The sequence below is a fragment of the Mytilus trossulus genome, chromosome 6 (assembly GCF_036588685.1).
Source record: "Mytilus trossulus isolate FHL-02 chromosome 6, PNRI_Mtr1.1.1.hap1, whole genome shotgun sequence".
NCBI lineage: Eukaryota > Metazoa > Mollusca > Bivalvia > Mytilida > Mytilidae > Mytilus > Mytilus trossulus.
Window position 1 is genome coordinate 17,263,752 of NC_086378.1, and position 25,181 is coordinate 17,288,932.

General features: G+C 31.3%; 2 protein-coding genes and 2 long non-coding RNA genes across 4 annotated transcripts in view; all 4 read right to left on the bottom strand.

The window, feature by feature from the left end:
• LOC134722369 (DNA polymerase III PolC-type-like) overlaps positions 1-4,370 on the bottom strand; it is a 45,120-nt gene extending 40,750 nt beyond the window's left edge. Inside the window, exons 1-4 of the mRNA XM_063585985.1 lie at positions 4,209-4,370; positions 2,886-2,970; positions 2,342-2,473; positions 3-861 (exon numbers count right to left, since the gene is read on the bottom strand). Coding sequence (XP_063442055.1) covers positions 3-861; positions 2,342-2,473; positions 2,886-2,970; positions 4,209-4,315 — 1,183 coding nt within the window. The 5' untranslated portion in view covers positions 4,316-4,370. The remainder of the gene's footprint in view (positions 1-2; positions 862-2,341; positions 2,474-2,885; positions 2,971-4,208) is intronic.
• Positions 4,371-5,151: 781 nt separating this feature from the next.
• LOC134720869 (uncharacterized) lies at positions 5,152-11,327 on the bottom strand. Its single transcript, XM_063583423.1, has 5 exons — positions 10,889-11,327; positions 9,283-9,401; positions 8,224-8,478; positions 6,568-6,705; positions 5,152-5,744 (listed from the first exon to the last, which is right to left on the bottom strand). The coding sequence occupies exons 1-5, from the start codon at positions 11,239-11,241 to the stop codon at positions 5,329-5,331; spliced, it is 1,281 nt and encodes a 426-aa protein (XP_063439493.1). The 5' UTR covers positions 11,242-11,327; the 3' UTR covers positions 5,152-5,328.
• Positions 11,328-12,451: 1,124 nt separating this feature from the next.
• LOC134720872 (uncharacterized) lies at positions 12,452-16,332 on the bottom strand. The gene is made up of 4 exons (XR_010107809.1): positions 15,983-16,332; positions 14,909-15,235; positions 13,834-14,160; positions 12,452-13,085 (listed from the first exon to the last, which is right to left on the bottom strand). It is a non-coding gene; the product is annotated as an uncharacterized LOC134720872 (long non-coding RNA).
• A 2,133-nt stretch (positions 16,333-18,465) lies between these two features.
• LOC134720873 (uncharacterized) lies at positions 18,466-21,283 on the bottom strand. Its single transcript, XR_010107810.1, has 3 exons — positions 20,934-21,283; positions 19,859-20,185; positions 18,466-19,110 (listed from the first exon to the last, which is right to left on the bottom strand). It is a non-coding gene; the product is annotated as an uncharacterized LOC134720873 (long non-coding RNA).
• Positions 21,284-25,181: the final 3,898 nt, after the last annotated feature.

Genomic DNA, 25,181 nt, shown 5'->3' on the forward strand with positions numbered 1-25,181 from the left:
ATGTTCCTGCATGATGGATTTTACGCCATCGTCATTGTTTCTTTTGTAAGCAAGTTCCAGGTGATGAAGGTTGAGACCTGTGCAGGACAGTTTCCTTGCAGTGTCTTTAGAAATAATCTTTTTAACAATGACACTAGAAAAACCCTCTACAATTGACAAATAATTAAATGGAAATAAATCCTTTCCAGAACATGTCTGTTTCAGCTTCAGATGGAACAGTTTGTATAAACTTCTAACATCCTCCTCAGAATTATGAGCATCATAAACAATCTCCAGAAACTTTTGAACTAATGTTTGCTGCTTATAATTTAGAACATCAGCTTTTGGTATTTCACGTTTTGCAATTTTCAAAGTGTCAATGCATCCATAAATTAGGTCATCAAAAGAACTCAGCAGATTAAACTCGTGCAACAAATTTCTTAGTACAGGAACATCATATGAATGGATGTTATGACCAACAAGCACAGGACGAGATTTTTTCTGTATCATTTCAATTAGTTGAAGTAAGGCTGTTCTAATACAAACACTTTCAACTGGAACACCATGGCAATACATTTGGTTTCTTTCAAAAGAGAAAGTAATACCGGTAACATCACTGGCCTTTGATGAAATAGATTGTCGTGGAGACACATACAGATTTAGCATGTTTGTCCCATCATATGCTGATATTTGTGTAATATCAGAGGTTCTTGATAACCCAGTTGTTTCTAAATCAAAAACAATATAATTGTCTATGCCTTCCAAAGAATATTTTGTTGGAATTTTTTCAATGTCTCTTACCGACACATTTTCTTCAATTTGTGGTTGATATGTTTCTCCTTCTATAACAGCTGCCTTAATTTGTTGAAAGGTTTTCTTATTCTAGAAAAAGACAAAAAGAACATATTTTTTTTTTGTTTATACCTGGTTGTATTGTTACATGTACTTTGTAAAATAAATGGGTTATAACTCTTAATAACCATATCATTCTTTTCAACTGTCATCATCTTGTTTTCTATTTTTTGGCAAAATTGCAATTTCTATTGTCTTTGTCAATTTATATTATAGTTTACCCTTTTTACAATTTAACAAAATTCACGTAAGTTTCACCATGTCCCTGTGCTTATATATTTTAAAGTTATGGTGTTATCATTATTGAGATAACTTCTCTTATAGAATAGAATGGAATATATTTATTTTCCAAATTAGGGCCCAGGAGGGCATATGATACAGACAATATTATTATAAACAATAACATATGCAATACACACACAATAAAAGATATATAACAAGTGTTATAAAAATAATAAAATAAAATAATATACCACAGAAAATACACTCAACAAAATAGTAGCAATGTATTATTATTCAATGAATACTATGTTGAAATTGACTCAAGTGCATATTTATATATGCCACATCATGCTTTCAATTGTACAACAGTTGATATACTCAATTTTAAAGACACACACCACCTATTCTTAGCCCTCTTTCCTATCCACATTGAAATTATCACTTCAAAACATTTTGTGGAAGCGAGATCGATATACCTGTATTTATACAGCAGAGGGTACTGCACTGATAAATAAAAATTTTGATGACCTAATAAGGCACTTCATATCTGAGAAACAGGCTAAATATGTCTCCAATTTTAGAATTCAATCATATATGTATGTATTATTAACAAGTGAAACTGAGAGCTACTGCTCACTGATGATTCCCCTGCTGCAAGTGGATAATATTAGTAGTGTAAATATATGCAAGTGTTCGGGAAACAGGAAGTTGTTGCTGAAAACGCATCACACGGTATAGTTGACTTATATAAATCCTGAAACCAAATTTCAGAAATCCTTGTTTTGTAGATCCTGAGAAAAATGTGATGAAAATTTTCAACTTGGCTATCATGTGTAAAATCATACAAGTGTTCGGTCAACAGGAAGTTGACAAGTGATCAATCTGAAAACGCATCACAAGGTAAAGCTGACTTAGATAAACCCTGAAACCAAATTTCAGAAATCCTTGTATTGTAGTTCCTGAGAAAAATGCGACGAAAAATAATCATGGGAACGGACGGACTGACTGACTGACAGATTGACGGAAGGACAGACCGAGGGTAAACAGTATACCCCCCCCCCCCCTTTTTTAAAGCGGGGGTATACAAATTATAAATAATTTGCAGTGAGGTGAGAATTTTGTCCGTGTTGAGGCTTTAGTGTAACTTTGGGATGAAGAATCGCAATAAAAGAGCTGTTCCTTCGCTTTGTGTGTCTTTTGTTGTAAATGTACTTGATATCCCATATCCTTTGTTTTTTATTTATATGGCTGTCATTAATTTGACTAATTATATGCCATGAAGTTTTACCTTTCTTTTAAATCTGTCACGTTTGAAAAGAACTGAGGAGCTATTCTTCTTTTGCCAGAGTCTCTTTCTGTCAATCCTCTGTCCAACTCTTACAGAGATTGTGCCTGGTGACAACAATGCTTTCTTGTTAACCTAAAACAAGGTAAACTAGTGAGAAATGTTTTAGATGACAAAAAACATAACCATCCCCTTAAATTCTATATTTAACCTTTAGATCGGGTCGCATGAAGGTCAACCACACACTGCTTTATATTCAAACAATTAAAAACCAAATTAACATCATTTACCAGGGTATGTGTGGACAAACATTGCTAAGAAAAAGTTGATTAAAAAAATACAATAACTTCCAATTTGAAATTGATCACCTTTGTAAGGTCATTCACCTTTGCATCAAATTTGGCAAAAATCACTGTATCAGTTTTTAAATTATTGTTGAGAAACCTAAATTGACAGGTCACAACCATTATACTATGTTTATGTTACATGGGGTAAGATGAAAGAGGAAATACACATTATTTATAATATATAAGCTGTAACACAATACCTTGTTAACCCAGGTATAACCTTCATTCTTCTGAAGAACTGCAGCTGAAACTCTTGCTTTTAATGAGCTGGTTCCACCATATGATCTACAAAAAGAAATTTCACAAATTTCAGTCATTTTAAAGTTAATATTGTAAAGCAGCTGTCAGAAATTTAAACTAGCTAAAACAAGTGAAACTGCGAGCTACTACTCACTGATGATACCACCACTGCAAGTGGATAATTTTAATAGTGTAAAAATATGCAAGTGTTCGGTAAACAGGAAGTTGTTAAGTGATGAATCTGGAAACGCCTCACACAGTATAGCAGACTTGTATAAAACCTATAACTAAATTTCAGAAATCCTTGTATTGTAGCTCCTAAGTAAAATGTAACGAAAAATATTCATGGGTCTGACAGACAGACGGACAGACAAACTGATGGACAGACAGAGTTCAAACAGTATACCCCCTTTTTTCAAAGCGGAGCGGGGGTATAATAATTATTATAAAACTTTTCAGAGGGAATAACTCTTCAAATATTTTTGAAATGTATACTTTTGTTTCATAAGATCTCATATCAGTTTTTGAATTTTTAAATTATATCTTTTGAGGTTTTGGAGTTTGCCACCTGCCATTCCCTGCCCCCTAATATCACAATTTATTACATTGGTTGCAATGAATTACATTGATTTCCCAGTTGAATAAAAACCGATAATTTCACATGTGAAATAATCGTGGTTATTTCACTCTCTGACGTCATACAACAATAGGCGTTGTCAAGACGTCGATAACGTCGGAGCAAAACAAATTGTGAATGCGTAGGAAAATAATATAGTTCCTTACATTTTCTACATTAATTTCATAAAAAAAAAAGCCATTAGCCAATGTAATAAAAAGTATAACTAATCGCCGTATTTGAATAATCAAAAATAAGACAACTTGTGACCGAACGCCGCTATGGATTAAACTCGTGCTGCGCACTCGTTTAATCCATGCGTCGTTCGGTCACGCGTTGTCTTATTTTAGATATTCAAATACGGCGATTAGTTATACTATAATTAATTTAATAAAATGAAACTTAAGTTTATATTTAACTGTTTGCACTGTTGGTTATTTTTTGTTTATACAATGCTATCAAAATGAAGGATTGTTTTACATTTGATCATAGTTTAAAAATAGAATTCTGCTAATTTAGATAAAAAATTCTTAAATAGTCAATTTTCATTTGAAGGACAAACAGCAATCATCTCCCTTCAAAAATGAAAGACCTCTATTCTTTATTGCTATGTTTGTTTGGCTGGATGTTACTGAAAGGTTATAATCAATTTTTTTTAGTTACTGACCTATTTTTTGGAGCCTTGCTTGCCACTATATTGTTGAAATTTTCATTGCTCTGTGTTGAGCCTAAATCTACAAGTTGGCTTGATCTTTTCTTGTAATTTTCTGTCATTGTCTCTAATTGCTTACGCAGGTTTTCATTTGACAATGGTTCACCTTTTGGGAGATGTTTAAATCTGAAATGATAAAAAAGAAAATAGTTGAAATGTCATACATTTATATGTATGTTGATTTATGGCAATGTTTCAAATAGATCTAAACTGTACAATTTTATTTACCACTTAGTTACATAGTTGAATATTCCTTAAGCTGCTGAACTGTGTGTTATTCATTATGAATTGTAATGCATTTTTTTATAACAAGGATTTTGATTGGACAACCTCACCTTTTCCTCAGGGGGTTAAACTGATGAAGAACCTGTTGGATGAAGTTTTTTGCACTGTGCAGCAGATAACATTTCAAAATTATAAAATATATAAATTTCTTTAAAAATAAAGAGTAAATGTGCATAACAAAAACTGTGTTGTATTTGAATATTTGGTCTTCAATTTTTACATGTATGTTACCGGAAAACTAATTTTGTGATAATAATATCACGGATGGAATAGTCCATTAGCAAGTATACTAGTATATTCAAATACAACACAATTGTTGTTTAATTCCAGGAAAAATTGTTCTTCAAGAAATCTTTACAAGTCATTTTATTGTCTGTAAATTATTTAGGAGGTCCTAGTTAATGATGCTATACCATAAGTTATCTAAGTTCATATCTGTAGTAAGGATATTTTAACACCCTGAGGCAGAGCCGAAGGGTGTACAGGGTACTAAAGGGTGGGGGGGGGGGGGGCATAGTATTTTCTGGAACAGCCCTAACCTGAAAACAACGTTTTTTTTTTCATTATTTAAAAAAAAATTATTGGAATTTTATTTGCTTTATAGAATGAGAGGATGTACTTGTTTTATTGTATATTGTTTTTTTCTGCAGTTTTATGACAAAATTGGTTGTCAGCATTTGAAATAGCAATATGAGAACAGCTCCCAAACTTAAATTTTGTTCTGACATAATATCACTCATAATAAAAACATTTAAAAGACTTTCTTTTATATGTATAACATCCTTTAAATTTAGTTAAATTTAAACCTGTAAGTTTCTGGTTGCTTGGAATATGTGCACCAATCCCCAGAACAGCCTGAATGGTCTCCAAATAGGTGAGGAACTATACTGTCTAATCTTTCACAAAGATCATTCTCCTTTGACTGGTTTGAACTTATGGCATACATATAACATCTAAGTATGTATGGAATGACTCCTTTCCCCTTCAGCTCTTTGTACTTATTTGCTGCTGCATACAGTTGTTTCGACAGATTTTTCTTGACATGGTTTTTATCGTCTCTTTTTTTTATGTTTGCAAACTTTTGCTTTAGCCTGGATGATGTTGTAGAGTCATTGTCTGCGTGAATTATGCCGACTGTGCACCCTCTGTTGTCCATCCTAGTAACCATTGATAAAGCCATGTCAGGCTCCATGGCTTTACTTGATCCTGTAACAAAAAAGGACATTGTAAATACTACAATTACTTACATTTATAAGAACTATTTAAGATGACTGAAACATATTTCATCTCCCTTTTTTTACAAGTAACTTAAAAAATTATATAGTTGTTTGACATTATGACTGTGGCAGATCCAGGGTGTTTGAACCCCACTTATTTTTTTAGACGATGAATGCATTTGAATGGGGACATATAGTTGGAACCCCTCCCCCCCTTTGCCCTGGGTTGGGAATCCCCCCCCCCAACCCCTTTTTAAAATGGCTGAATCTGCCCCTGTTGGGATATGGTCAACATACATACTTGGTTTGTGAGCGCATAGCCATAAGGCGGTGTTATGACTATGTAACCATAAACTAAATATCATTGTCCTTTTTTCAATGAAAAAAAAAAGTTGGGTTTTTTGTAACTGTTATAATTAAAACTAGACTCATTCAGATGAAACTTTGTGGGCCTGCTGTGAATTATGAGTGGAAAATATTTTGTATCTTTACCATTATGGACATTAATTGTCAACTAAAACCAATGTATGAAATCATAATGATTCTCCAGATATATAGGGGACAAAAGTTGTTAGAGGCGGGCATACTATAGGACAATTGCCATTTTGAGTGTTCGCTATAAAAAATTGTCTGTAGGTGCTAGTCATGGTCACACCTTGTGATATTCTTATTGTTGTTGGAATGATGAATTTGCATAAACTAAAACAGATCCTGGATAAGGAGACCTTCTCACAGAAATCTGGATTAACCTAAATCATCGTTATTGGATTTTGCTTGAAAAAGACATTTAAAAAAAAATGTTGTTTGTGTACCATGCCAATTACTGTTGCATTGATGATTTGGAACTGTTTCCTTTCTTCCCAAATGATGCTGGCATATACTGCATAGTTTACTTCTTACATCATAGTCTAGAACTTTACCAGTCTTTACACCAACTAGACTGGAATGTCCTGCAAAAATACAAAGTCCATGTCATTCTTATGCACATTAGAAAAGGTTAAAAACAGTTTCTGATAATTATATTCAAAAATGAAAATACATGAATAATGTCTGAAATTTTACTCCCACGTCATATGCATTGTCCCTTTACGCCAACATTTTACACCTCGCTAAAATATTGGTCATAAGGGCCAAGTTCCAGCCAACCCATGGTAAAATCTTGATATATTGAACTAATTGAAGCCCCATGAATTATTTCTTTAAAAAATATATGACACAGATGTAAATATGAGTTTTGCTTAGCTTTTTTGGCTGTTGAGCCGTAAGTTGCAAATAAACCTAAAAATTCCAATATAGCGGGTACATCTGACATCTGTTTCTGTTAGAATATCAAAATCTAACTTATTACCAAAGTTCATTGAAATAAAATAGTTGCTGAGAATTGGACCTTAAATTAGGCTGTTAGTTTTCTGGTTTGAATTGTTTTACACTGTCATTTCTTGACCATTTGTGGACTATGTTGTATGGGATTTGCTCATTGTTGAAGGCTGCACAGTGACCTATAGTTGTTAATTTCTTTGTGATTTGTCTCTTGTGGAGAGTTGTCTCATTTGCAATCATACCACATCTTCTTTTTAATACTTAACAGAAACAGATTACTGTAGGATAGAATGGCCTATATTTTAGTGAACCCAAATGTACAGTTCTACTAGTTATTCCTATGGAAAATCTTTTGAACAAGTATATTGGTCTACCATGTAAAGTAGTTTGAATATGACCCTAAACAAAAAAACTTAACCATGATCGTGAGGAAAGGAAACATATATACAGAGGGACAGTGGTAAACCTATATGTACCAATTATTTTCATAGTTGAAACCTAAATAGTTATTTTGGACAAGTTTATTGATGTGTAAAGGTGACAGTATATAAATAACACATAGCTGAGAGGGTGATAGAGCAGATTGGTACCCCGAGAAAACATTGTCTGACAATGCTTTTTCAAGGGGTACCAATCTGCTCTATCACCCTCTCAGCTATGTGTTATTTAATTTATTATACTGAACGTCCTACCGTTTTTGTCTTTTAAAAGGATTTTCTATGACGTCACGTACATAACAACGTTACGAGTATTAGACATAAACAACAAGATGTTTTTATTTTTATTTTGACAGTTAAATAATAAAATTTGATCCAAAACATACTTAAGCATTGTATTGAACTACTTGATGTAAATTCAATCCATTGTTTTTTAAATTGTCGATTTTTGATTGGTTTAGACGAGAGGGTAACATTCAAAAAAATTGTCACCCTCTCAGCTATGTGATAGAGTAGAATGACACCCTCGTATTAGCCAATCAAAATATGGCATTTTAACGTGAAGTATAATAAAATTAATTATCACACATGTTTTACATCATTTCCTTCCGACTTGATTCAGTTTCTAAGCAACTCAGAAGCATTTACACATCAATAAACTCCTCAATTGCTATTTCTACATGTATAATATTGCTGATGTTGACTTGATACCTGTGTTACTGTTATATTGCCAACCAGAGCCTCTTGTTTGCCAACCAGCGTCAAAACTGCATTCTAATTCATCACTTGGAGAAATAGCTTTTTCTTCTGCACTAGCAGTTATGCAGGAATCAGATGCCTCATCAATAAGTGACAATGCTATGCATTTCTCCTTCTTTTTCAGTGTCTTAGGATCAGGTGGGGGTATGTTACATGTGCTGAGAAAATTCACAACATGATCAGGACCCATTCCAGAGTGCATCATTGCTGAAATCATTATAATTTACTATAATTATTAATTTTTACTACCTACATGTACATACTGCATATACATATCTTTATCAATCAAATCAATTACAAATCAATAAAAGAGCAGGTGACAATTGATAGCGCTATTACCTACTTGTAACTCAATACCATAATTCATTATGACTTTTTTAATGTTCAAGCAGAATTACAAAGAAAATAGAACTTCCTTACTTAAAATCAATTTAAGCCCATACATAAAATAAATTATTGGTTGCTGTTTACTAACTAGTCATGCTAGTGAGGTTATGAAGATAGGATTTTCTTTTCTGAAAGATGCCAAATATCCTCTGAGTTAAAAAATAGTGTTCTAAAAATAGAATAAAAAATGTTGTCCTGGGAAAGATGAAATATTTTTCTTAGTTTTACGTTAGGCAAGTTTTTAATAAGAAAGAACAATATATCATATGTACAGCCACTGCAGTGATTTGTAATAGCTACACTGTAAGCTTTATTCAATTCAATTCAATAGTTTATTCGAAATAGCACAATAGAGGCGGCCGCGTGATCCAAATACAGACAATTGTAAATATAATAAAGATGCATGTAACAACAAGTCATAAGTCAATTTGATGCTTTATAGACATGTTAGAAATCATTGGTGTAAGTAACACTGTAAATAAAAAATAAGACTACACAGTACCAAAATTTCAACACCTATTACCCTTTTTATGGGTTTGAAAGAAACTACTTTAGAAACATTTACAAAATGTACATGTCAGAATGATAAATGAAGTACAAAATATTAAAGCTTTTTGCACTTACCAAGAGCGACTTTTGAGTTAATATCAAATGCTCCTTTCTCATTCCGCTTGCCTGTAGATACCAGTTTCATACCAGAGCATATCTGACATGCCACCTCCAAAAGACTACCTAAGCCGTACCTGTAAGATAAAAATTTGATATAGTTATTATAATGAACAGTAGCTTACATCATTTTGGTTTATCGGGAGGCCAAACTTAAAATATATGTTGTTTCCCCTTTCAGACAAAAAATATATTTACAGGGACTGGGTAGGTGCATACATGTATACAATAATGTACCTGAAGGTTCATGTAGGAAAAATAACTTATGTTGTATTTATGAAGGGAAGTTTACCAAAATGTCAAGAAATTTACATTTTTATTATCTACATGTATCATAGTCTATCAATAGACTTGAAAGAAAAGAACTATTTCTATTAAGAATGTCAAAACAAAATATTTTGAGTAGGGTCTGTAGGGACATTTTTGTTGGGTAGTTATATATATAGGTTGCATTATATAAGGGAAGAGGAAAGAAACAAAATTTTATTTATATATGATGTGGTATGATTTCCAGTAAAACAACCATCTACACAAATCTCAACAAGAGACCAAATGATGCAGAATTTAACAACTACAGGATATTAGGTCAGCCAGGGCCTACAAAAAATGAGTAAAACCCATATAGCATAGAAAAATTAAGAAATAATTACAGTGGAGTCCCCGGTGTCCGCGCGGTCCGTGATATCGCACATTAGCTGATTTTGTCATATCAACACAGTAACACAAACAAAATCGTTCTTGTTATTGTTTTAGCCTTCCGAAGGGATGAAAAAGAACAAAATTGATAAGTTCAAGAGTTAAATAATAACTGCAATCCTGTGATTTGCCATATTTGGCCATTTTCCATTTAAAAAATACATCATAAGATAAAATTTGTTTTATTTAAGTCAAACTTGTATCAGATTGAAATAATTTTTTCTCTGCATCCTTGGCAGTGTATTTGATTCAAACTCAGCTATATTTCGTAGTATAAAATCTTCCCTTTATTTAAAATAAGCTATTTTTGGAAGGCATGCACGAACTCACTGGACATTGGAGAAACTCTCAGAACAGGGGTTTCCCTAATTTTAGACACACATTACACAAAATCTAGAGAATGAAAACATGCAAACAGAAGATTTTATGAAATAAAAGTATGTTATGAATTTCTTCACACAATATTATCCAATTATTAGTTTTATCAGTTGAATGAAGTAAATTCGTAAGTCTTAGGTGCACGGATACACCGGACTGCACTGTACATGAATTATTTCATGACATGCTCTATGCTCATTTTAACATGGGTAGGCATTATATTTGTTAATATCTTAATACTGAGGGTTAGCTATATAACATGCCAGGAACTGAGGAATGTTTCAAATCTAACTTGATTTTTCATAGCTTGCCTTAGTCCAAATAATTATGTATTTCCTACAAAGTACAAGGGTTTAGATTGAGAGAAAAATTGTAATGATTTCTGACAGCAGGACATATTTGAAGGTGAATTGCAATCATATTCCTACAAACTTCACATGGTTTACATAGTTTTGTAAAAAATGAAGGGGTGCTGAAAATTATTGTTTACCTCATTTCACCAACTATATCCTTCAGATGGAGTGGGGTGTTGCATCTGTTGCAGAAGAGTTGTTCCGCTAGAACTTCCAACTCAACAACCCTCCTGCCTTCATTCCATGAGATGTTTTTACTCTGTCCGATATCAGTTGAAACCGTAACATTCGAGGCAATGTTTTCAACTAATACCGGTGTCTGTTCTTTTGTCGGTTCCGATGGCATTTCTCCCCTCGAACCGTATTCATGGTCTCCCCATTGAATCAAATTACCACTCTCATTTAAAGAGTCCATCCTTGTGGATTTTTTAAATCTGTCTTTCCTAATAAACCGACCGCGAACACGAAGGCGGTCGCGGTCGTCTGCCATTTTGTTGTTTATCTTGTCTACGGATTGCGTAAAAAAAGAATCGGAACCGATTTTAATTACGCAAAATGCACGTGCTATAATAGGTCATGTGATACCCGTCCGTCTCTACCTTAAGGCTTTAACCACTCATTGAAAACAATTTATTTACATTTTTTTAGTCTGATTGAGTTCTTGAGTTATTAACCATTAAAAATACATGCATTTCATATGGTTACAGCACAAAAAAAAACATTTATAGGTTTTGTAAGACCAAATTTATTATAGCAATATTTGTGTCTTTTGCCGTCATACTGCTTTGAATGCCAAAAAATTAGAAAAAAATGATTGTGTTCATATTTAATAACTTTTATTGTGTCAGTTTTCTGGTACAGTGTACAAATTATCCAACAGTGTTTAAAACTACTTTAGTTTATTGTTTCATGCATGATATAAAACCACTTACAACTGATCTCAAGAAGTATTTTCCCATAGTTTGAGGTATGAAATAGTCTCAATTCTTGTCACTATCATTGTTCTATTGACTGCAGTGCTGAAAAAGGCTTAGTTATGAATAAACTAATATTTTTGGTACATATATTTCACTTTGTAGATCCATGATGCACTTAACTAAGTGTACATTTATTCGCAACCAGTCTCATATCTCTTCTCCACATGAGCTAGCTGTGTAGGCCGCATGTTGAACTTTTAGAATTGCCACACTATTGCTGATGAGAAAAGCCAGTTTTCTTATTTCTGTAATCTGTCCTACTGTATCAACTTTGTAGTAGAGCTATAAAAAAAGAAGAATTCATATATTCATGGTTAAAAAGTCAATAAATAAGAAAATGTACATATCATATGAAATAAATCATTATAACAGGCAATATACAGTAGAATCAGCTTTTTCTAGTACTATGCTGAGGCTTGTTTTACTGTTTTCTCTCTTTGTAATTGCTATTTCTATATAATTTATGATATAAAACCATAGTGTGGTGAACATAATCATTTCAAAACAAATCAATTGAATGTCATTGTTTGTATTGGAATACAGAGTTATCTGTCTTGATATTTGATAATTCTTAAAATCCATGTAAAAACTATTTGCTTGCAAACAGACCTATACATTGACTATGAATAAAACAAATATAATACCACCCACATGTAGAACTTTTAAAAAGGCACATTTTGTGATATTATAAAATCATGTTAAGGCTTTAACCACTCATTGAAAACAATTTATTTACATTTTTTTAGTCTGATTGAGTTCTTGAGTTATTAACCATTAAAAATACATGCATTTCATATGGTTACAGCACAAAAAAAAACATTTATAGGTTTTGTAAGACCAAATTTATTATAGCAATATTTGTGTCTTTTGCCGTCATACTGCTTTGAATGCCAAAAAATTAGAAAAAAATGATTGTGTTCATATTTAATAACTTTTATTGTGTCAGTTTTCTGGTACAGTGTACAAATTATCCAACAGTGTTTAAAACTACTTTAGTTTATTGTTTCATGCATGATATAAAACCACTTACAACTGATCTCAAGAAGTATTTTCCCATAGTTTGAGGTATGAAATAGTCTCAATTCTTGTCACTATCATTGTTCTATTGACTGCAGTGCTGAAAAAGGCTTAGTTATGAATAAACTAATATTTTTGGTACATATATTTCACTTTGTAGATCCATGATGCACTTAACTAAGTGTACATTTATTCGCAACCAGTCTCATATCTCTTCTCCACATGAGCTAGCTGTGTAGGCCGCATGTTGAACTTTTAGAATTGCCACACTATTGCTGATGAGAAAAGCCAGTTTTCTTATTTCTGTAATCTGTCCTACTGTATCAACTTTGTAGTAGAGCTATAAAAAAAGAAGAATTCATATATTCATGGTTAAAAAGTCAATAAATAAGAAAATGTACATATCATATGAAATAAATCATTATAACAGGCAATATACAGTAGAATCAGCTTTTTCTAGTACTATGCTGAGGCTTGTTTTACTGTTTTCTCTCTTTGTAATTGCTATTTCTATATAATTTATGATATAAAACCATAGTGTGGTGAACATAATCATTTCAAAACAAATCAATTGAATGTCATTGTTTGTATTGGAATACAGAGTTATCTGTCTTGATATTTGATAATTCTTAAAATCCATGTAAAAACTATTTGCTTGCAAACAGACCTATACATTGACTATGAATAAAACAAATATAATACCACCCACATGTAGAACTTTTAAAAAGGCACATTTTGTGATATTATAAAATCATGTTAAGGCTTTAACCACTCATTGAAAACAATTTATTTACATTTTTTTAGTCTGATTGAGTTCTTGAGTTATTAACCATTAAAAATACATGCATTTCATATGGTTACAGCACAAAAAAAAACATTTATAGGTTTTGTAAGACCAAATTTATTATAGCAATATTTGTGTCTTTTGCCGTCATACTGCTTTGAATGCCAAAAAATTAGAAAAAAATGATTGTGTTCATATTTAATAACTTTTATTGTGTCAGTTTTCTGGTACAGTGTACAAATTATCCAACAGTTTTTAAAACTACTTTAGTTTATTGTTTCATGCATGATATAAAACCACTTACAACTGATCTCAAGAAGTATTTTCCCATAGTTTGAGGTATGAAATAGTCTCAATTCTTGTCACTATCATTGTTCTATTGACTGCAGTGCTGAAAAAGGCTTAGTTATGAATAAACTAATATTTTTGGTACATATATTTCACTTTGTAGATCCATGATGCACTTAACTAAGTGTACATTTATTCGCAACCAGTCTCATATCTCTTCTCCACATGAGCTAGCTGTGTAGGCCGCATGTTGAACTTTTAGAATTGCCACACTATTGCTGATGAGAAAAGCCAGTTTTCTTATTTCTGTAATCTGTCCTACTGTATCAACTTTGTAGTAGAGCTATAAAAAAAGAAGAATTCATATATTCATGGTTAAAAAGTCAATAAATAAGAAAATGTACATATCATATGAAATAAATCATTATAACAGGCAATATACAGTAGAATCAGCTTTTTCTAGTACTATGCTGAGGCTTGTTTTACTGTTTTCTCTCTTTGTAATTGCTATTTCTATATAATTTATGATATAAAACCATAGTGTGGTGAACATAATCATTTCAAAACAAATCAATTGAATGTCATTGTTTGTATTGGAATACAGAGTTATCTGTCTTGATATTTGATAATTCTTAAAATCCATGTAAAAACTATTTGCTTGCAAACAGACCTATACATTGACTATGAATAAAACAAATATAATACCACCCACATGTAGAACTTTTAAAAAGGCACATTTTGTGATATTATAAAATCATGTTAAGGCTTAAACCACTCATTGAAAACAATTTATTTACATTTTTTTAGTCTGATTGAGTTCTTGAGTTATTAACCATTAAAAATACATGCATTTCATATGGTTACAGCACAAAAAAAAACATTTATAGGTTTTGTAAGACCAAATTTATTATAGCAATATTTGTGTCTTTTGCCGTCATACTGCTTTGAATGCCAAAAAATTAGAAAAAAATGATTGTGTTCATATTTAATAACTTTTATTGTGTCAGTTTTCTGGTACAGTGTACAAATTATCCAACAGTGTTTAAAACTACTTTAGTTTATTGTTTCATGCATGATATAAAACCACTTACAACTGATCTCAAGAAGTATTTTCCCATAGTTTGAGGTATGAAATAGTCTCAATTCTTGTCACTATCATTGTTCTATTGACTGCAGTGCTGAAAAAGGCTTAGTTATGAATAAACTAATATTTTTGGTACATATATTTCACTTTGTAGATCCATGATGCACTTAACTAAGTGTACATTTATTCGCAACCAGTCTCATATCTCTTCTCCACATGAGCTAGCTGTGTAGGCCGCATGTTGAACTTTTAGAATTGCCACACTATTGCTGATGAGAAAAGCCAGTTTTCTTATTTCTGTAATCTGTCCTACTGTATCAACTTTGTAGTAGAGCTATAAAAAAAGAAGAATTCATATATTCATGGTTAAAAAGTCAATAAATAAGAAAATGTACATATCATATGAAATAAATCATTATAACAGGCAATATACAGTAGAATCAGCTTTTTCTAGTACTATGCTGAGGCTTGTTTTACTGTTTTCTCTCTTTGTAATTGCTATTTCTATATAATTTATGATATAAAACCATAGTGTGGTGAACATAATCATTTCAAAACAAATCAATTGAATGTCATTGTTTGTATTGGAATACAGAGTTATCTGTCTTGATATTTGATAATTCTTAAAATCCATGTAAAAACTATTTGCTTGCAAACAGACCTATACATTGACTATGAATAAAACAAATATAATACCACCCACATGTAGAACTTTTAAAAAGGCACATTTTGTGATATTATAAAATCATGTTAAGGCTTAACCACTCATTGAAAACAATTTATTTACATTTTTTTAGTCTGATTGAGTTCTTGAGTTATTAACCATTAAAAATACATGCATTTCATATGGTTACAGCACAAAAAAAAACATTTATAGGTTTTGTAAGACCAAATTTATTATAGCAATATTTGTGTCTTTTGCCGTCATACTGCTTTGAATGCCAAAAAATTAGAAAAAAATGATTGTGTTCATATTTAATAACTTTTATTGTGTCAGTTTTCTGGTACAGTGTACAAATTATCCAACAGTGTTTAAAACTACTTTAGTTTATTGTTTCATGCATGATATAAAACCACTTACAACTGATCTCAAGAAGTATTTTCCCATAGTTTGAGGTATGAAATAGTCTCAATTCTTGTCACTATCATTGTTCTATTGACTGCAGTGCTGAAAAAGGCTTAGTTATGAATAAACTAATATTTTTGGTACATATATTTCACTTTGTAGATCCATGATGCACTTAACTAAGTGTACATTTATTCGCAACCAGTCTCATATCTCTTCTCCACATGAGCTAGCTGTGTAGGCCGCATGTTGAACTTTTAGAATTGCCACACTATTGCTGATGAGAAAAGCCAGTTTTCTTATTTCTGTAATCTGTCCTACTGTATCAACTTTGTAGTAGAGCTATAAAAAAAGAAGAATTCATATATTCATGGTTAAAAAGTCAATAAATAAGAAAATGTACATATCATATGAAATAAATCATTATAACAGGCAATATACAGTAGAATCAGCTTTTTCTAGTACTATGCTGAGGCTTGTTTTACTGTTTTCTCTCTTTGTAATTGCTATTTCTATATAATTTATGATATAAAACCATAGTGTGGTGAACATAATCATTTCAAAACAAATCAATTGAATGTCATTGTTTGTATTGGAATACAGAGTTATCTGTCTTGATATTTGATAATTCTTAAAATCCATGTAAAAACTATTTGCTTGCAAACAGACCTATACATTGACTATGAATAAAACAAATATAATACCACCCACATGTAGAACTTTTAAAAAGGCACATTTTGTGATATTATAAAATCATGTTAAGGCTTAATTAAGGTGGCAGAAACCAGTTATTTTACAATAAATCTTTAGAATTTCATGGATTTATGATTTTATTTTCTTGAAAATTCCTTCAAGCTTATATACAAATAAAATGTATGGTTTCAAGGAACCAAGATGTGTGCGTGCTTATGTAAATATATAGAAAACCTTTAAATGTGGGTGTCTGTCCTGCATGGAGATTTAAAAATTTATAAATGCATTGTAAATAAGGCAAAAAATGTGATGCTCTGATACCAATCTATTGCTCACCTGCAGAATCCTGCTAAAAGCCGACAAGAATTTTAGGCAAAATTCAAGAGATAAAGGATATTTAGTGAATTAGAGCATTGTCCGAACCTATCCTTACCATCAAAATCTCAAGATATTTTTGTTTACAAAAAAATGAATATTTTCACTACTTTGATTGGATGCCGTCAAGTGAGGAGACCACAATTTTGACATCTGATTGGACCCATGTGTGAAGGAAATCCCCAACCTGTGTATGCAACTACTTACTTGTGTAGTATACTAGCCTAGAATTTACATTCAATTATTTTTTTAGTCCACATGATGCAATTATATACCTCAATGCTTTACTATAACAAAATTTCTGCGTGGGACACATGTTCTGGTACACCAAAACTGGTACCTGCTACCTTTAACCACTCATTGAAAACAATTTATTTACATTTTTTTAGTCTGATTGAGTTCTTGAGTTATTAACCATTAAAAATACATGCATTTCATATGGTTACAGCACAAAAAAAAACATTTATAGGTTTTGTAAGACCAAATTTATTATAGCAATATTTGTGTCTTTTGCCGTCATACTGCTTTGAATGCCAAAAAATTAGAAAAAAATGATTGTGTTCATATTTAATAACTTTTATTGTGTCAGTTTTCTGGTACAGTGTACAAATTATCCAACAGTGTTTAAAACTACTTTAGTTTATTGTTTCATGCATGATATAAAACCACTTACAACTGATCTCAAGAAGTATTTTCCCATAGTTTGAGGTATGAAATAGTCTCAATTCTTGTCACTATCATTGTTCTATTGACTGCAGTGCTGAAAAAGGCTTAGTTATGAATAAACTAATATTTTTGGTACATATATTTCACTTTGTAGATCCATGATGCACTTAACTAAGTGTACATTTATTCGCAACCAGTCTCATATCTCTTCTCCACATGAGCTAGCTGTGTAGGCCGCATGTTGAACTTTTAGAATTGCCACACTATTGCTGATGAGAAAAGCCAGTTTTCTTATTTCTGTAATCTGTCCTACTGTATCAACTTTGTAGTAGAGCTATAAAAAAAGAAGAATTCATATATTCATGGTTAAAAAGTCAATAAATAAGAAAATGTACATATCATATGAAATAAATCATTATAACAGGCAATATACAGTAGAATCAGCTTTTTCTAGTACTATGCTGAGGCTTGTTTTACTGTTTTCTCTCTTTGTAATTGCTATTTCTATATAATTTATGATATAAAACCATAGTGTGGTGAACATAATCATTTCAAAACAAATCAATTGAATGTCATTGTTTGTATTGGAATACAGAGTTATCTGTCTTGATATTTGATAATTCTTAAAATCCATGTAAAAACTATTTGCTTGCAAACAGACCTATACATTGACTATGAATAAAACAAATATAATACCACCCACATGTAGAACTTTTAAAAAGGCACATTTTGTGATATTATAAAATCATGTTAAGGCTTTAACCACTCATTGAAAACAATTTATTTACATTTTTTTAGTCTGATTGAGTTCTTGAGTTATTAACCATTAAAAATACATGCATTTCATATGGTTACAGCACAAAAAAAAACATTTATAGGTTTTGTAAGACCAAATTTATTATAGCAATATTTGTGTCTTTTGCCGTCATACTGCTTTGAATGCCAAAAAATTAGAAAAAAATGATTGTGTTCATATTTAATAACTTTTATTGTGTCAGTTTTCTGGTACAGTGTACAAATTATCCAACAGTGTTTAAAACTACTTTAGTTTATTGTTTCATGCATGATATAAAACCACTTACAACTGATCTCAAGAAGTATTTTCCCATAGTTTGAGGTATGAAATAGTCTCAATTCTTGTCACTATCATTGTTCTATTGACTGCAGTGCTGAAAAAGGCTTAGTTATGAATAAACTAATATTTTTGGTACATATATTTCACTTTGTAGATCCATGATGCACTTAACTAAGTGTACATTTATTCGCAACCAGTCTCATATCTCTTCTCCACATGAGCTAGCTGTGTAGGCCGCATGTTGAACTTTTAGAATTGCCACACTATTGCTGATGAGAAAAGCCAGTTTTCTTATTTCTGTAATCTGTCCTACTGTATCAACTTTGTAGTAGAGCTATAAAAAAAGAAGAATTCATATATTCATGGTTAAAAAGTCAATAAATAAAAAAATGTGCATATCATATGAAATAAATCATTATAACAGGCAATATACAGTAGAATCAGCTTTTTCTAGTACTATGCTGAGGCTTGTTTTACTGTTTTCTCTCTTTGTAATTGCTATTTCTATATAATTTATGATATAAAACCATAGTGTGGTGAACATAATCATTTCAAAACAAATCAATTGAATGTCATTGTTTGTATTGGAATACAGAGTTATCTGTCTTGATATTTGATAATTCTTAAAATCCATGTAAAAACTATTTGCTTGCAAACAGACCTATACATTGACTATGAATAAAACAAATATAATACCACCCACATGTAGAACTTTTAAAAAGGCACATTTTGTGATATTATAAAATCATGTTAAGGCTTTAACCACTCATTGAAAACAATTTATTTACATTTTTTTAGTCTGATTGAGTTCTTGAGTTATTAACCATTAAAAATACATGCATTTCATATGGTTACAGCACAAAAAAAAACATTTATAGGTTTTGTAAGACCAAATTTATTATAGCAATATTTGTGTCTTTTGCCGTCATACTGCTTTGAATGCCAAAAAATTAGAAAAAAATGATTGTGTTCATATTTAATAACTTTTATTGTGTCAGTTTTCTGGTACAGTGTACAAATTATCCAACAGTGTTTAAAACTACTTTAGTTTATTGTTTCATGCATGATATAAAACCACTTACAACTGATCTCAAGAAGTATTTTCCCATAGTTTGAGGTATGAAATAGTCTCAATTCTTGTCACTATCATTGTTCTATTGACTGCAGTGCTGAAAAAGGCTTAGTTATGAATAAACTAATATTTTTGGTACATATATTTCACTTTGTAGATCCATGATGCACTTAACTAAGTGTACATTTATTCGCAACCAGTCTCATATCTCTTCTCCACATGAGCTAGCTGTGTAGGCCGCATGTTGAACTTTTAGAATTGCCACACTATTGCTGATGAGAAAAGCCAGTTTTCTTATTTCTGTAATCTGTCCTACTGTATCAACTTTGTAGTAGAGCTATAAAAAAAGAAGAATTCATATATTCATGGTTAAAAAGTCAATAAATAAGAAAATGTACATATCATATGAAATAAATCATTATAACAGGCAATATACAGTAGAATCAGCTTTTTCTAGTACTATGCTGAGGCTTGTTTTACTGTTTTCTCTCTTTGTAATTGCTATTTCTATATAATTTATGATATAAAACCATAGTGTGGTGAACATAATCATTTCAAAACAAATCAATTGAATGTCATTGTTTGTATTGGAATACAGAGTTATCTGTCTTGATATTTGATAATTCTTAAAATCCATGTAAAAACTATTTGCTTGCAAACAGACCTATACATTGACTATGAATAAAACAAATATAATACCACCCACATGTAGAACTTTTAAAAAGGCACATTTTGTGATATTATAAAATCATGTTAAGGCTTTAACCACTCATTGAAAACAATTTATTTACATTTTTGTAGTCTGATTGAGTTCTTGAGTTATTAACCATTAAAAATACATGCATTTCATATGGTTACAGCACAAAAAAAAACATTTATAGGTTTTGTAAGACCAAATTTATTATAGCAATATTTGTGTCTTTTGCCGTCATACTGCTTTGAATGCCAAAAAATTAGAAAAAAATGATTGTGTTCATATTTAATAACTTTTATTGTGTCAGTTTTCTGGTACAGTGTACAAATTATCCAACAGTGTTTAAAACTACTTTAGTTTATTGTTTCATGCATGATATAAAACCACTTACAACTGATCTCAAGAAGTATTTTCCCATAGTTTGAGGTATGAAATAGTCTCAATTCTTGTCACTATCATTGTTCTATTGACTGCAGTGCTGAAAAAGGCTTAGTTATGAATAAACTAATATTTTTGGTACATATATTTCACTTTGTAGATCCATGATGCACTTAACTAAGTGTACATTTATTCGCAACCAGTCTCATATCTCTTCTCCACATGAGCTAGCTGTGTAGGCCGCATGTTGAACTTTTAGAATTGCCACACTATTGCTGATGAGAAAAGCCAGTTTTCTTATTTCTGTAATCTGTCCTACTGTATCAACTTTGTAGTAGAGCTATAAAAAAAGAAGAATTCATATATTCATGGTTAAAAAGTCAATAAATAAGAAAATGTACATATCATATGAAATAAATCATTATAACAGGCAATATACAGTAGAATCAGCTTTTTCTAGTACTATGCTGAGGCTTGTTTTACTGTTTTCTCTCTTTGTAATTGCTATTTCTATATAATTTATGATATAAAACCATAGTGTGGTGAACATAATCATTTCAAAACAAATCAATTGAATGTCATTGTTTGTATTGGAATACAGAGTTATCTGTCTTGATATTTGATAATTCTTAAAATCCATGTAAAAACTATTTGCTTGCAAACAGACCTATACATTGACTATGAATAAAACAAATATAATACCACCCACATGTAGAACTTTTAAAAAGGCACATTTTGTGATATTATAAAATCATGTTAAGGCTTAAGGTGGCAGAAACCAGTTATTTTACAATAAATCTTTAGAATTTCATGGATTTATGATTTTATTTTCTTGAAAATTCCTTCAAGCTTATATACAAATAAAATGTATGGTTTCAAGGAACCAAGATGTGTGCGTGCTTATGTAAATATATAGAAAACCTTTAAATGTGGGTGTCTGTCCTGCATGGAGATTTAAAAATTTATAAATGCATTGTAAATAAGGCAAAAAATGTGATGCTCTGATACCAATCTATTGCTCACCTGCAGAATCCTGCTAAAAGCCGACAAGAATTTTAGGCAAAATTCAAGAGATAAAGGATATTTAGTGAATTAGAGCATTGTCCGAACCTATCCTTACCATCAAAATCTCAAGATATTTTTGTTTACAAAAAAATGAATATTTTCACTACTTTGATTGGATGCCGTCAAGTGAGGAGACCACAATTTTGACATCTGATTGGACCCATGTGTGAAGGAAATCCCCAACCTGTGTATGCAACTACTTACTTGTGTAGTATACTAGCCTAGAATTTACATTCAATTATTTTTTTAGTCCACATGATGCAATTATATACCTCAATGCTTTACTATAACAAAATTTCTGCGTGGGACACATGTTCTGGTACACCAAAACTGGTACCTGCTACCTTAAGGTGGCAGAAACCAGTTATTTTACAATAAATCTTTAGAATTTCATGGATTTATGATTTTATTTTCTTGAAAATTCCTTCAAGCTTATATACAAATAAAATGTATGGTTTCAAGGAACCAAGATGTGTGCGTGCTTATGTAAATATATAGAAAACCTTTAAATGTGGGTGTCTGTCCTGCATGGAGATTTAAAAATTTATAAATGCATTGTAAATAAGGCAAAAAATGTGATGCTCTGATACCAATCTATTGCTCACCTGCAGAATCCTGCTAAAAGCCGACAAGAATTTTAGGCAAAATTCAAGAGATAAAGGATATTTAGTGAATTAGAGCATTGTCCGAACCTATCCTTACCATCAAAATCTCAAGATATTTTTGTTTACAAAAAAATGAATATTTTCACTACTTTGATTGGATGCCGTCAAGTGAGGAGACCACAATTTTGACATCTGATTGGACCCATGTGTGAAGGAAATCCCCAACCTGTGTATGCAACTACTTACTTGTGTAGTATACTAGCCTAGAATTTACATTCAATTATTTTTTTAGTCCACATGATGCAATTATATACCTCAATGCTTTACTATAACAAAATTTCTGCGTGGGACACATGTTCTGGTACACCAAAACTGGTACCTGCTACCTTTAACCACTCATTGAAAACAATTTATTTACATTTTTTTAGTCTGATTGAGTTCTTGAGTTATTAACCATTAAAAATACATGCATTTCATATGGTTACAGCACAAAAAAAAACATTTATAGGTTTTGTAAGACCAAATTTATAATAGCAATATTTGTGTCTTTTGCCGTCATACTGCTTTGAATGCCAAAAAATTAGAAAAAAATGATTGTGTTCATATTTAATAACTTTTATTGTGTCAGTTTTCTGGTACAGTGTACAAATTATCCAACAGTGTTTAAAACTACTTTAGTTTATTGTTTCATGCATGATATAAAACCACTTACAACTGATCTCAAGAAGTATTTTCCCATAGTTTGAGGTATGAAATAGTCTCAATTCTTGTCACTATCATTGTTCTATTGACTGCAGTGCTGAAAAAGGCTTAGTTATGAATAAACTAATATTTTTGGTACATATATTTCACTTTGTAGATCCATGATGCACTTAACTAAGTGTACATTTATTCGCAACCAGTCTCATATCTCTTCTCCACATGAGCTAGCTGTGTAGGCCGCATGTTGAACTTTTAGAATTGCCACACTATTGCTGATGAGAAAAGCCAGTTTTCTTATTTCTGTAATCTGTCCTACTGTATCAACTTTGTAGTAGAGCTATAAAAAAAGAAGAATTCATATATTCATGGTTAAAAAGTCAATAAATAAGAAAATGTACATATCATATGAAATAAATCATTATAACAGGCAATATACAGTAGAATCAGCTTTTTCTAGTACTATGCTGAGGCTTGTTTTACTGTTTTCTCTCTTTGTAATTGCTATTTCTATATAATTTATGATATAAAACCATAGTGTGGTGAACATAATCATTTCAAAACAAATCAATTGAATGTCATTGTTTGTATTGGAATACAGAGTTATCTGTCTTGATATTTGATAATTCTTAAAATCCATGTAAAAACTATTTGCTTGCAAACAGACCTATACATTGACTATGAATAAAACAAATATAAAGCCACCCACATGTAGAACTTTTAAAAAGGCACATTTTGTGATATTATAAAATCATGTTAAGGCTTAAGGTGGCAGAAACCAGTTATTTTACAATAAATCTTTAGAATTTCATGGATTTATGATTTTATTTTCTTGAAAATTCCTTCAAGCTTATATACAAATAAAATGTATGGTTTCAAGGAACCAAGATGTGTGCGTGCTTATGTAAATATATAGAAAACCTTTAAATGTGGGTGTCTGTCCTGCATGGAGATTTAAAAATTTATAAATGCATTGTAAATAAGGCAAAAAATGTGATGCTCTGATACCAATCTATTGCTCACCTGCAGAATCCTGCTAAAAGCCGACAAGAATTTTAGGCAAAATTCAAGAGATAAAGGATATTTAGTGAATTAGAGCATTGTCCGAACCTATCCTTACCATCAAAATCTCAAGATATTTTTGTTTACAAAAAAATGAATATTTTCACTACTTTGATTGGATGCCGTCAAGTGAGGAGACCACAATTTTGACATCTGATTGGACCCATGTGTGAAGGAAATCCCCAACCTGTGTATGCAACTACTTACTTGTGTAGTATACTAGCCTAGAATTTACATTCAATTATTTTTTTAGTCCACATGATGCAATTATATACCTCAATGCTTTACTATAACAAAATTTCTGCGTGGGACACATGTTCTGGTACACCAAAACTGGTACCTGCGTTAAGGTGGCAGAAACCAGTTATTTTACAATAAATCTTTAGAATTTCATGGATTTATGATTTTATTTTCTTGAAAATTCCTTCAAGCTTATATACAAATAAAATGTATGGTTTCAAGGAACCAAGATGTGTGCGTGCTTATGTAAATATATAGAAAACCTTTAAATGTGGGTGTCTGTCCTGCATGGAGATTTAAAAATTTATAAATGCATTGTAAATAAGGCAAAAAATGTGATGCTCTGATACCAATCTATTGCTCACCTGCAGAATCCTGCTAAAAGCCGACAAGAATTTTAGGCAAAATTCAAGAGATAAAGGATATTTAGTGAATTAGAGCATTGTCCGAACCTATCCTTACCATCAAAATCTCAAGATATTTTTGTTTACAAAAAAATGAATATTTTCACTACTTTGATTGGATGCCGTCAAGTGAGGAGACCACAATTTTGACATCTGATTGGACCCATGTGTGAAGGAAATCCCCAA

Excerpts from the sequence above, each read along its gene's own strand:
- LOC134720869 (XM_063583423.1), bottom strand. The coding sequence starts at position 11,241 with ATGGCAGACGACCGCGACCGCCTTCGTGTTCGCGGTCGGTTTATTAGG. Across the intron at positions 9,402-10,888 it reads GATATAGTTGGTGAAATGAG|GTACGGCTTAGGTAGTCTTT; the intron begins GTAAACAATAAT and ends TTTATCTTACAG. Across the intron at positions 5,745-6,567 it reads ATGCAACAGTAATTGGCATG|GATCAAGTAAAGCCATGGAG; the intron begins GTACACAAACAA and ends TTTTTGTTACAG.